We start from the raw sequence: 13,950 nt of genomic DNA, 5'->3' as shown, positions 1-13,950 counted from the left end.
GAGTAATGTTGGTGTTGCGTGTATGTATGTTTGTAGTGTCCTTTTTCTTTCCAGGTTCCAATTATTTTTTGGGGTTTTACCTGATGTTTTTTCAGAAGAAGCATCATTCTTCTCCTTCAACCTGTGTTATTTAGACCTGTATGTTTATCTATGGTTTTGTCTCCACAGGTTCTTACGCCAATTGGGCGCAACGACACTCACAAAACATTTAACATTGTGAGGAACATTACACATTGTGGTAATTTTTATTTTCACTTTTACATCTTACATGTGAGTAAGGGGAGGGTAAGTGCATTAACCCTTGTCCTGAAGAAGGGGGCTTTGACCTCCGAAACATGTTGACTTTTAATACAGTGGTTTGATACCCTAACACGTATCTTTCTAAAACCACGCCCTGCACTTTTATTTTAATAATACCAGCCGGGGATTTAATAAAGTTTTTTTCTCCCACGCGCCAGGTATTTTTTAACTACTCACCTTTTCACCTCACCTCATTCACACTTTTGTAAACACACACCCCCACACATAGTTCACTTCAAGTGCTCCTGCGTATCCGCGAGTCGTAGCACGCCGCATCCCGTAGAGGGGTGCGAAGGCCCCGATGATGAAGCATGACACCAAGGGGCCTGTTGGTGTGTGAGGGGCATTTAAACAACACTGTGTGTTCCCCATCACTCTAGGGATCACTATCACTTTGAGTGGATTCCACTTTGTTTATTCGTATGACTCAGGAGACTGAATCCACTGACTCTCTCTCTCCCCCCTCCTGTTAAAATTTGTTTATAGACAGCGTGCAGCTGTGGGAGTCCCCTTCCCTTTTCCCTTGGACCTACACTCATTTTTTTACACGCAACCACTTTATTTCTTTGAAAAACCTTCCTGCTCTCCTCATCTGTCAACATGGAGGATGAACATGGACTGACTTTTAGTGAGGATGATATCGACCGCATTCTAGCAGATGATAAACCTTTTGAAGGCCTCAGTAGTAGCGACCCAGGGCCTGCAGTAGCCGATTGGGATGAGCTGATGAACACCCGCAAGATCCAAATCAGGACAGCCCTTCATGGCTTACTGATGAGGGAGTACTTAAGAAACAAGATGGCCCCACAAGGTTTATTGGTCAAAACTGAACCGTTTATTTTCCAAGACGACCTTGTTTTCAAAAAGGCATGGTCACTTATCTCTTGGCACTGCACCAGGGATTGGCTGGTACTTATAGTCCAGACTTCAGCTAGAAAGTCAGTAGAGCTGAAAGTAGAGATCCAAAGACTTGAGGTACAGCTTAAGGCCTTTATTTCACCAGCGAATCTTAAAAAGGGCTTAGAGGAACTAAACCAACAAATGAAAGAATTTGAGGCGGGCTTGAAACAAAGCAAATTTAACAAATTGAAAAAAGACAAAGACCGCTTTACCCCTGAGAGAGCCTACCCGTATACTCGAGCAGATTATGTCATGAAAGATAACCTGAGCGATACAGATAGTGTTAACTCAGATGGCAGTAACTCCAGTAACAAATCGGGAGGTTTTCAACAGAGAAAGCAGAGAGGCGGCTTTCGTCAACAAAGAGCCCAATTCCCGCGTCAAAGAGGTTGGCGTGGTTTTCAAGGCCCTCAATTCAATCCTTATCAACCTCCTTTTCAATTCCCGCAATACCAGTTTGTCCCACCTCAAAGGGGACAAATGTACCCCCAGTGGGTCCCAGACCAAACCAATGTACCCCAAAATCAACAACCTTTTTTATCCTGGGGCCAGGGATCCCGCAGAGGGCGGAACAAGAAGGGCAACAATGTGAATTGGCAGCCCACAGAGGAGTCAGACCCACGTGTCGTAACAAGGAGTATGGCAGCCAATCAAGCGTCAACAAGCCACAGGGGGACTTAGTTATAAACATAACCCCGTGGCCACTTACGGATCTGCAAAAGGAGGTATTGAATAAAGGCCTGGGTTATGTCCCTACCAATAGACCAGACATTTTCCTACTACATAAGGAAATACAGGAGTTTATAAGAACTATAAAATTGCGGGCATTCTTCAAAGATAAGGATTTACCCACAGAGACTTCTGATACTGGTCTAAAACCCAAGTCAACATTTACTCCACTAGACAACCAGCTTCCTGTTGAAGTATTGGCTTTCGAAAAAGCCATGATGCAGGAATTGAAAGGTCTAGAAACCAGACAGAAGGTCTTTCAGAATATGAGCAGAACAGAGAATGAGGCCATCAAAGAATTGAGGATGAACAAAAACTTGGTTATAAAACCAGCAGATAAGGGTGGTGCAGTGGTTGTCCAAACAACCATAGCCTATGACAAGGAATGCAGGCGGCTCCTTTCTGATAACAGGAACTATCAGATACTGACGGAAGATCCCACTGAATCTTTGAGAGTCCAGATAGGTGGTATGGTGGAAGAGGCACTCACACATGACTGGATTACTAAAAAGGAGTCCGAATTCCTGACACAGAGGAACCCGCGCATTCCTTATTTTTACACCATTCCTAAGGTGCACAAGAACCTGGATAACCCCCCTGGTCGCCCCATAGTTTCCGGAATCTCATCCATCCTGGAACCTTTATCCAAGTTTGCGGATGCTTTCTTGAGGGCAATTGTACAGGCTACTGACACCTATCTACGGGACACCAAAGCAGTACTACAACTGTTGAATAATCAAACCTTTGATCCTACTTCACAGATGTTGCTAAGCCTGGATGTGGAGAGCCTCTATACGAGTCTCCCCCACGACGAAACCATCCAAATTATTGAGGAGGTACTGCATTCTACGAATTGGGAATACCACACTCCACGGAATGTAGTGATGGAGTGCATTTCCCTGGCACTCACGAAAAACTTTTTCGAATATGAGGGCACTCTTTTCTGGCAGAAGCATGGGACCAGCATGGGCAGCACTTTTGCCCCGAGCCTGGCAGGACTATATGTCCACCATTTGGAATCTACGAAAATCCTGCACCAAGACAATCCACACAGGGCGAGGATTCGCACCTGGCGAAGGTACATTGATGATATCCTGGTCATCTGGGATGGAGATGCAACCATGATAACTGAATTCATCGACTGGCTTAACAATCAAAATGCCTTTTTGAAATTCACTCACCAGGCATCTAATACCAACATGGTTTTCCTAGATTTGAATATCTATTTCGAAGCCGGCATGTTGAAAACGGAAACACATTTCAAACCTACGGCAAGGAACTGTCTCCTCAGATTTGACAGCTTTCATCCTCGTCATCTGAGAGAGAACATTCCTTATGGACAGTTCCTACGCCTTCGGCGGAACTGCACTGATGTGGCCAGATACAAAACTCAGGCCAAGGATCTTAGTGCAAAACTAAGACAGAGGAAATACCCGGAAACTGTGATCAAAAAAGCCTTTACCAGAGCACGAAATAATAACCGGGATGCCCTTTTGGAGGACAATCCACGCAGTGAGGATGCCGCAAACAGGACGGTTTGCGTTACCACATACAGTCCGATCAGCAACCAAGTGACAAAATTGGTCCACAAACATTGGCGCACTCTAACGAGTGGTGGCTTAACATTGGAGAAACCTCTGTTTGCTCACAGAAGGGGTAGGAACTTAAGAGATATACTAGTTCATACTAGACCACCCCCCCCTACCAAGGATCAGACGAGGTTACAAGGCATACATGGGCACTACCCGTGTGGCAACTGTAATAACTGCCACCTCACGAGAAAGAGCCAGAATCTAACTTTTACCAATGGGACAACATGGGAACAACGTGCATTTACGAACTGCAACAGTAAAAATGTAGTCTATCAAATTACCTGCCCATGTGGAAAGGAATATGTGGGAATGACCACCAGACCTGTCAGGGTCAGGTTAAATGAACACAAAAGCAACATCAGGTGCAAGAAACTAACGACTAAGATGTCAACCCATTATATTGAACAACAACACTGTGTGAATGAGCTACAGTGGACTATAATTGAACAACTGCCCTCAGAGATAGGTCTCCTAGAAAAAGAACAACGGTGGGTGTTTCGGTTGGGAACGGACACCACTGGGCTGAATGATTCCATTCCAGATAAACACTCGATCTGACTACCCATCATAATTTTGTTGATGAACACATGTGGTTACATACAACAAATGTTTTTTGCTGGGTACATATGGATTATTACATTAGTATAACAAGGTATCACCGAGTTGTGATTGAGGATGTACCCTTTAGGGATCAAGTTCCAAGAGTTTCCCCTCTTCACAACATTTTCCCTTAAAGAATCACCGTATGTTAAGTCCACACGTAAAAGCGATCCTAATACATCCCTGTAAAGTAACTTGATTCACCACTGCTGTATTAGTTGTTTACTTTGCTTGGCCATCTAATTGCCTTAATGCCTTGCCTTATTAGCACATACTATGTTTCCATCTATGTCACCGGTGCATTTAATCCAAAGCGCCATTTACCTGTAGGCGTTTAAACGCAATACCGAGTGCTCCGTGTTCTTGCGGAGTGTCTCCGTTGACGCATGCGCTTCAGCCACGTCTACAGCGCATGCGTCTCTCCGGAGCGGTAGTGCGCATGCGCGTCAGAGTAGCGGAGGGCGCTAGCGCATCACCGGACGCGCGGAGGTTGTTCTCTCCGTATTTGGGCATTCACCGGGTTGCATTATTCAATTAACCTTCGCTAATGACCCACAGGCACAACATATAAAAGGGCCTCGATTCCTTTGTAGCTCACTTCATCGGAGCCGCGTTGAGGGAAGGCAGGCGATTAGCTGTTGCAGTAACCGTGAGTTATAGACCACAGAGAGAAGCAGTTTTACACTGTATTTGTGGCGCTCTGATGACAAAGTTTTCCTACTGAACCCCTGATATTGATTTCTTAGGTTTTCTGATTAGAAAGGAAGGATTCCCCAATATACGCTAAAGGCTCATGAAGTCCTGTATTTGGGAACTTTAAGTAAGATTTGTATTCCTTTCTGTTGTGCTCTCCTTACACCTGAGCACAGAGTAATGTTGGTGTTGCGTGTATGTATGTTTGTAGTGTCCTTTTTCTTTTTTCTTTCCAGGTTCCAATTATTTTTTTGGGTTTTACCTGATGTTTTTTCAGAAGAAGCATCATTCTTCTCCTTCAACCTGTGTTATTTAGACCTGTATGTTTATCTATGATTTTGTCTCCACAGGTTCTTACGCCAATTGGGCGCAACGACACTCACAAAACATTTAACATTGTGAGGAACATTACACATTGTGGTAATTTTTATTTTCACTTTTACATCTTACATGTGAGTAAGGGGAGGGTAAGTGCATTAACCCTTGTCCTGAAGAAGGGGGCTTTGACCTCCGAAACATGTTGACTTTTAATACAGTGGTTTGATACCCTAACACGTATCTTTCTAAAACCACGCCCTGCACTTTTATTTTAATAATACCAGCCGGGGATTTAATAAAGTTTTTTTCTCCCACGCGCCAGGTATTTTTTAACTACTCACCTTTTCACCTCACCTCACTCACACTTTTGTAAACACACACCCCCACACATAGTTCACTTCAAGTGCTCCTGCGTATCCGCGAGTCGTAGCACGCCGCATCCCGTAGAGGGGTGCGAAGGCCCCGATGATGAAGCATGACACCAAGGGGCCTGTTGGTGTGTGAGGGGCATTTAAACAACACTGTGTGTTCCCCATCACTCTAGGGATCACTATCACTTTGAGTGGATTCCACTTTGTTTATTCGTATGACTCGGGAGACTGAATCCACTGACTCTCTCTCTCCCCCCTCCTGTTAAAATTTGTTATTGAAATACCACCCATCACTCCATCCTCTTCTTTGCAGATACTACTGAGTGTCTTAAGTGTGTTTGTCAGCCACATGTCTTCCTTTGGCAAGTGTTGCTCAGTATTTTATGGACTGAGTATGACATGTCTTCTTTCTTTTGTATCTAAACAGCTAAAGGAATTCCAATACACAGCCTCTTCATAAGATTGCTTGTGAGTATCCACCCCCACCATATTCCAACAGATCCCTCTCCTCAAGTTCTTTGCTGGCATTTCTATGCAACCTGCCCATGAAGAGCTTGCATTCAACTCGGCTTTTATCCTTTTGAACTTGATGGTTTTATTTCTAGTCAATTGGTTATCAGTAAGACATACTATTTATATCACACAGAAACAGCCAAAATGAGGTATTAAGTACTGTATAGAAAACAAGGTAGCATTTCCAGATGCTTTAAAGACCAGTGAGTATTCTCTTGCTGAATTCTTTGTTGTGGGTTTTCAGGTCATTTCTTCACATCCTCGCTGGGATATCGAAAAGGGAACCGCTGTCTTGGCTCTTCTCGAACGCCTGATTCCTGCAAACTACCCGTTTTTAGCGAGGCTCATCAGAATGAAGATCCCCCCATTGATAACATATTTGGAAGGTGAGTTCCCAAAGCACAAGCCATCGAGCACCCAATTTAAACAAGCATTAATGGTATTTGAAACAAGCATTGACAAAGCTATTAAGCCTGGTGTTGGCTGCTAGTTTTTAGGCTTTGTCCACGCTTGTTTTTTTCACAGTTTTTGTAAGCCTTTACTGTGGGAGGAGATGCCAGGTACTCAAAAAGCCCACATTCCCTTAGTAGTCCCTGGAACTAAAGAAAAATACTTTGTGGATGTGCTCCTTGTGACCCTCACGGGTGAGTAGTGCGCTCTACAAGTGTATTGATTGATTGATTGAAAAAGCAGAATGCCATCACTTACAGTGAAGTTAGCTTAAGGCTGATTTGGCCCATGATGAATGCTGTGGAGGGCAGAAGAGAATGTGAATGATATGAAACAATAGGTCAACAGATGAGGAGGTCGAACTATGAAGTGTTATAATCATTTTGGTCTTGGTTATAATAAAGGAGTATTTTTCTATATGTATGTAATTTTAGAGCAGGTATGCACTTTTTATCTCTGAACCACGACGGCCATCCCCTATGTGATCAAGGCTGCATCTGACAGCCAAATGCTTTCAGGCTAAAGCTCTGTAAAAATAGATCTTCTGCAAACAAGTGGTGTGGCAGCCTTTTGGTTATATAAGAAAGGAAACAAAAATATATAAACCTAAAATTACAACCAGATATAAGGATGTAAGAGTGACATCAAGGGCACATGAACAACTGATGACATTGAATTCAAATCCCAGGACAGGCTGAGCCAACAGCCAGATTTTGCACACTTTGAATTGTGTGACTCTACTTCTGCTAGTGCTTGGTATTTAAGCCCATGGCATTTGAAATGTTGCCTGCTGTTCACTTTTACTTACATATTTTCTTTTTTCCCAACTGCTATTTCAGCTGCAACTGAAAGAAACTTTGACTTGGAACAGTGGAAATGCGCGCTTGTTTCAGTAAGGATTAATTGCTAATGAATGTCACACATGGCTCTTAACGCATTGTCTTTCATATTCACTCATTTAGAGTGAATTAATGCAGATATTAAATTAACCCCATCATAGTGCTGTTCTGCTATGTGGTTGCAATATGTTCACCATATGCCTATTGTTTCTCTGGATTGTGAATGGGCACGGTGAGGGAGAAGCCAATCTCGGTACACAACTTTTTCCTAGAATGCAATATTTACCAGAACCATTTAAAACCTCATTGGCCATATTCACATTCAGAACCTTAGAATTACGTGCTTACTGCAGATAGTCCTGCATGTATAAGATTTTATCTCCATGTTTTACCTACATAAATTACAGGCACTGCAGTGATTATTGCATTAAACCAATCTGACTGTTTTTACACAGGGTTAGAAATGTAGCCCCGTGTTGGAAATCAGGTCCTCTGACTCTTTTTGTCCCCAGGATAGTCACACTAGCACAACATCCTTCTTTCCCTGGATTGTCACAATATCACTCTTCCGGGTCTGCCAACTGCTTTTCACATAATCAGAATTTTTATATTCTGCAATCAGTTTGGCATGTGATCAGTGCTCCCCATATTCATCTGAATTGTTACTCTGTCACTGTTCTAGTTTAACCTTGTAATGGTCAGGTTATAACTGTCTCTATTCAATCCTTGGTTGTCGCACTCCTACTTGGTTCCCTTGTAACAGTGTATTCTTTGCCAGGTCATCACACTTCACTTTGCTTTTATTGTGCTCCTGTGAGGTAATTTTCTTTTCCTTGTGTTCAGTCTTCACCCTTATTAACACTAAATTTTCATTCAGCCCTAACTCTGGTGATCTAAGAGTATATGGAGCAGATTTACAACCCTGTCCGCCCCTTTTGCGTCACTTTTCCCACTTTTCCGATGTTAAAAGTGGCTCAAGGGGCTTGTAAATCAGCCCCTAGAGGATTGCATTCTGCTCCTAAGTATATGATATAGCTGCAAAAACCCCATGTGTTTTCTGTCTGGATGGCTGCACTGTAACTCTTTTCACAATAATTTGCAGGCAGCATGCTTTTGGTGTGCATGTTTCTGTGTAAATCACTGCCACTGTAAAGGCATCCTATTTCTTCTGACCACTGATTTCACACCACACTATTTACGTGCTGCTCTATGTGTTCTCTGGTTCTTCTGTCCACACATTATTTCATCATTACTGAGGTTGTTGTCAGCTGAAGTTTGTTTTCCCATATCTTCTCAAAGTCACTGCAAACATCAGCTGTGGATAATGCATTAATGTTTATATTACTGCATTAAAGTCTCTCACTGTTTTCTTTTTAGTTCCTGGGGACTATCCTGAAGCAAGCACCATACAGAAAATGGCATGCCTTTTTTATGGAAGAACTCACCGCACAAATTGACAGTTTTGCCAATCATGAGAATGAGGAGGTTAGTGCTCTCAAGGGTCATTTGGAAAGGCAGTTTAATACAAAGTCAGAGAAGGATATAACTTTGTATTCCAATCGCACTGTGATTGGTAAACTACACTTGTATACTATGGGTGCACAGCACTGGAATTAGTCAGTCGGGAAAATCAGGTATGGTTCTCCAACTCCCTGGAAAAGCCAACCTTCTTAGAGTCAGATGGAGATAAACACCATGAGGTAATTCCTCTCCACCTGGCTCGTTAGGAGACACCACATACCAGGGCTATACTCCTTGCCCTAATGGATCTTCTTTAGCCAATAGGTATTCTTCATTAGAGCCACTCCCCATTCAGTGGATGTAAGGTCATATTCATGCAAAAATCAGTGGAGCTATTGTTCCTATTGAAAAGCAAGGATGAAAGAAAGGCAGACAAGAAGGCGGAACCCTAAGGATTATTTCTTGGTGCCCTCACACATCAATGAGGATGTCATGCTTCATAGTGGGCGTGCTCCTTGTAAGGCCATCACTGTAATGCTCTATGGGCCCCACAAAGAGTCGCTTTAGCGGGGATCTTTTTATTTTTGCTGTCTGATGAAAAGTGTCTGTGTGAGGGCATTTTGAATGTGAGGGGTGGAGTGAAAGTCTAAAGTGAAGGGAAGGGAGACTAAAACTATCTAAGAGATACCAAACTGGACCTTAATGTGATGGGTCCCTTGCAAGGATTAAAAAACATAATTTAGTAGGGTGATGTACCCAAGTAGCCTAAAGTGTGGGCAGGTCGCTATGTTTCACGCCCAATGGCCTAAAAAGGATCCACAATGCTTCTTCAGTACCTAAAAAAACGGGTGGATAACCCTTTCCCACACCTAAGGCGTGACATCCAGTATAGGTATTCCCTCAAAAGAAAATACCCGGTTCAACAAGTTAAAAATTGATCATCCAATCTAGAAAATAAATTAGAATATAAAAAAAACACACAGTAAGCAAATGTTTTGTATATATGGTCCAATGATTCACTGGAATCGCTTTTCCAGCTCACTGTATCACATTGTCTCCAAAGGTACAAATGTTCATGCTAATATTGGTGCTGATCAGTCACCACAATGTGAAAAATGTGAAAAACACACTTGTACTTACAATATAACAGATAAAGCAAGTGGACATACGTGGAACAGACAACATAAAACCAATCTCTGGTGGTGTTACACATCGCTTCATGAGTGATTGGTTGTCTTCAGGTGTGAGTGCAGGGTCTTACACTTTGATACAATGTATTATGCCCCATAGTTCAAAAGCACAAGAGTCTATTCTCCTCTGCTTTAAGGTGCAGGTAATTGGAGTGATTTTTACAGGTGTGGTGTGTGCATTTGCGGGAAGAAGTGATGACCAAATGGCCAATGAGGAGAGGAGGGGTAACCTTGAGCCAGTAGGAGCAAGCCCCTCACGTGCTGGTGTAACAGAGGTATCATCCCTCATTGGCGGCCATCTCAGACTGTGTAGTGCTGAAATGCTGGCCGACCCAAAGTCAACCATGGTTTTTGAAAGGTGGCATCTAAGCAGTAAACTAAGACAGTTGAAGGTTTTCTTAATGGAAGGTGATGGTAAGAGAAATGTATGGGGCACCTAAGTGCTCACGCATATATAGTGACGGGAAGCAAGTCAGGTGCACATAAGTGCTTGCCATCCCTCATGGATTATTCTAGGCATATTGGTGTCTATGTTCATGTTGTAAATATGGGCGGTCACATTTAATAAGTAACAAGGGCGGCTAAGTGGTCTGCTGCCAATGAATTTGCATGCTTGGAGAGCACTGTTGGGCAAATGGCTAATGAGGATAAGAGAGAAGAGTAGGGGTGTGCTAGAAGTCATAGGAGTGAGACCCTCATGTGCTGGTGTAACAGAAGTATCATCCTTCAGTGGTGGCCATCCTGGAGTCTGTGGTGCGGTTAAATGTGGGCTGGCCCTAAGTCATCAATTATATTAGTAAAACGGCGTCTAAAACAGTAGACTAACACAGTTAAATGTTTTCTTATGAAGGGTACCACCTCATTGTTTCCACAGAAACATTTGTAGTAATGAAGAAGATACCCATGGCAAGTCGCAAAAGGCTTATCATAAGCACTGCTTTTTGTGGTATATGAGACTCTAAAGCAGGTATGTTACATGGTCTCAATGGTGAAATGGTAGATCAGATCCCCTGTATGACGGCATGTCAATAAATCCATTGTAAGGGAGTATCTGATTTAGCAGGAGACTGACATGGGAATTACACCTTGCACCAAGGGATTTCATCATTCAGACCTTTGCTGTTCATGGAGAGGCAGAAAATACACCATTGCTCCCTTCTGAAAAGTTTAACAGGACTACATGAGTTACTTGCCATACATGAAACAAATTTGTTTACAGTGTGTCTTCTTTATTTTCTAATTTAGTTTCTAGGTTGGATGATCAATTTTAAAATTTTTGAACAAGAAGTTTTTTTCTAGGACAATACCTACACTGCATATTACATCTTAGGTGTGGGGTAGGGTTACCCCCCCATTTAGGTTCTGAAGAAGCACTTTGGATCCTTTTTGGACCATCATGCGCAAAACATGTTGACCTGACCACACTTACAGATTTAGGCTACTTGGATACATCACGTCCCTGTAGTAGCCCCTACCAAATTACGTTTTTCAATCTTGCAGAGGGAACCATCACATTAAAGTCCTGCGTGGTATCTCTTAGACTGTTTTAGTCTCCCTTCATTTCACTATACCCATTCACTCCACCCCACACATTCAAAATGCCATCACACTGGCACATGTCATCAGATAGCAAACCTAAAAAGGTCTTTGCTAAAGCGACCCTTCGTGGGGCACTGCAGCACCAGCCCTATGAGGAGCACATCCTATGATGATATAGTACATCTTCATGGATGTGTGATGGCACCAAGATATAATCAAAGGGATTCTCCCTTCTTTGTCAGCCTTTCTTTCTTCTTTGCTTCCTGAAAGGAACAGTACCTCAACTGCTTTTTGGATTAGCAGTTTCGGAGCATAGGTAAATGTAAATGTGTTTCGATTTATATAGCGCACTTTAACCCAGGGGTCCCAAGGCGCTTGCTTAGGGAACCCGTCCTGGTATTCCCCTGTGAGATATCTCGGCCGGGTATCCACATGGTGAAAGCCAGGCATCCCGCCGCGAGGGGCTGTAGTGGAGATTAAGCAAGCTATTGCCCAGAGTGGCAGAGTGTGACCCCGTGAGTCGAGTAGGCACCGGAGCGAGAATTGTCGACTCCGTGGAGTTTTTGAGCCCAAGACCCACCGAGGCGGGGAATCGAACCCTGGTCCACGGCCAATCCCAGCTTCCGGGTCTGCCGCCTCTAACCACTGAGCCACGCTTCTCCACTTAGGTACTGGACCTTTACTGGCTCCCAGTCCTCCCTCTTCATTGTTTTGAGTCATATTCATGGCCATATCCAAATCTCTACAATGTCCAGAAGATATAACATGACATAACATAACAAACATTTCGCTCAACTCATTAAGAGTTGTTTCATAGTGTGAGTTGAAGACATGTGTAGAGTGAATCAAAGATGAATACTCCTCTATAAGAATTACTCTCATAGAGTGGGCAGGAGTTTCTTTTCATTCTTAACTCAGACTGTCTTTAATTTACTCCCATATTAGGGTTTTATTTTCCGGTGCCTCGGGAAGTGCCTCGCCGCATGCGATGATACTGAGCTGATCTTACGTTACCTTCGAAAGATGTTCAATTCTACTAAGTTTATTACAACTCCTCACCATGCAGTAAGTATCAAGTGTATTTCTATTCCCCTTAGGTAAAATTTGACCCTGTATGACCAGAACAAGCACATGGAGTCTTAAGGAACTGAAGAACATCTGGGTTATATTGTTCTGGATTGTAACTTCATTAAAGGAGCTTGATGGTAAATTAATGATAACAGGAAACACCTTCCTCACTTAGCACATCCTGTCACCCAAAAGTGTGATATCTACCCCATGGATAGCCAAATCATATCAGAGTGGAAACCCTCCGCAGAGTGGGTGAAGACTAAGCTAGCTGAAACTAGAAGTGTAGTGCCTTTGTTCGGGTTACTACTGCTGCATTTCATCAGGGATTATTTTTGCCTCTTTAGGTGATCCGTCTTGATGGACACAAGTGAATTATTTATATAAATCAAGCTTAATCTATGTAGCAGATAAATGGGATGACGATCTAAAGCTTTGTGAAGCTTTCAGAAAGGCCCAAATAGATAACAGAGCTGTCTTTTTCTACCTGTTGTCAGAGGGGGGCGATTTCTCAAAGAATGAAGGACAGAGCAGAATCTGGTATAATCCCTGCACAGTACCCTTGAGGAAGAGAGGATAAGCATTCCTTCTAAAGAAAGTGCACTCCTTCTTCCCAAATGCTTGTGTACTAAAAAGTCCTTGCAGTTTCTTTAGGTGAAAACCAGAAAGAACCAAGTTACAGAACACAAATAGTGACTGAACTCTCATCTTATTGTCCATAGATGTTTCTTCAGTAGCATGGTAAGGACACTCCAGCATAGTTGTATAGGGGGTATCCTTAAATCATGCTTTCTGGAAACTGAATATATTTGCTTTACTAGTGGAGAACCATTTGTAATTGCCAGTTGTAAACACTGAAGGTCCAATCAAGAACCGTATCATTATAATTTCTTTCGAATATGGAATCTCTATTCCTAAATGCCTGTGTTTGGTTAATGTTTCCCTAATGCTGTGAGTTGTCTTTCACTCTTTGCAGGATATAATAATTGGATTTCAAACATGTGCCAAGACTCATCCATTCGAAAGCCGTCGGGTGATTGAAGAGTACAAAGGCTATCTTTTTGCTATTGACCTGGTAAGAACCATGCATCTCTTTTTGTCTCATATTTCCAACTTTCCTCAGCAGTGGCGATTCACATCTATAAAAGTGTAATTTGCAATTAGATAACAGTTTACAAGAAAGAAAAGCAAAAATATGTCTAAAGGCGTAGGTGGTCTACAATACCGAAAACAAAAGAAATTTAAATATTTATTTTGAATGGGCTTATGATACCGAATGCAACAATGTCTTAAATTCACTATAAACAACAAGAACATTCAACCTTTACTTCCTCCTTTGCATTACTCATGACTTCAGAAGTGATAGAGCACAGAGGGAAAGGCTGCC

At 42.6% G+C, this 13,950-nt stretch overlaps 1 protein-coding gene across 1 annotated transcript in view; it reads left to right on the top strand.

The window, feature by feature from the left end:
* Positions 1-13,950, top strand: part of LOC147662924 (maestro heat-like repeat-containing protein family member 1) — a 62,531-nt gene that overhangs the window by 22,987 nt on the left and 25,594 nt on the right. Inside the window, exons 6-11 of the mRNA XM_086950794.1 lie at positions 5,931-5,971; positions 6,261-6,402; positions 7,306-7,358; positions 8,683-8,790; positions 12,441-12,560; positions 13,540-13,638. Coding sequence (XP_086806920.1) covers positions 5,931-5,971; positions 6,261-6,402; positions 7,306-7,358; positions 8,683-8,790; positions 12,441-12,560; positions 13,540-13,638 — 563 coding nt within the window. The remainder of the gene's footprint in view (positions 1-5,930; positions 5,972-6,260; positions 6,403-7,305; positions 7,359-8,682; positions 8,791-12,440; positions 12,561-13,539; positions 13,639-13,950) is intronic.

The sequence above is a fragment of the Lissotriton vulgaris genome, unplaced genomic scaffold (genome assembly GCF_964263255.1).
Source record: "Lissotriton vulgaris unplaced genomic scaffold, aLisVul1.2 SCAFFOLD_1381, whole genome shotgun sequence".
NCBI lineage: Eukaryota > Metazoa > Chordata > Amphibia > Caudata > Salamandridae > Lissotriton > Lissotriton vulgaris.
Note: the sequence above shows the minus strand (reverse complement) of the source record. Positions and strands in the feature narration are given on the sequence as shown.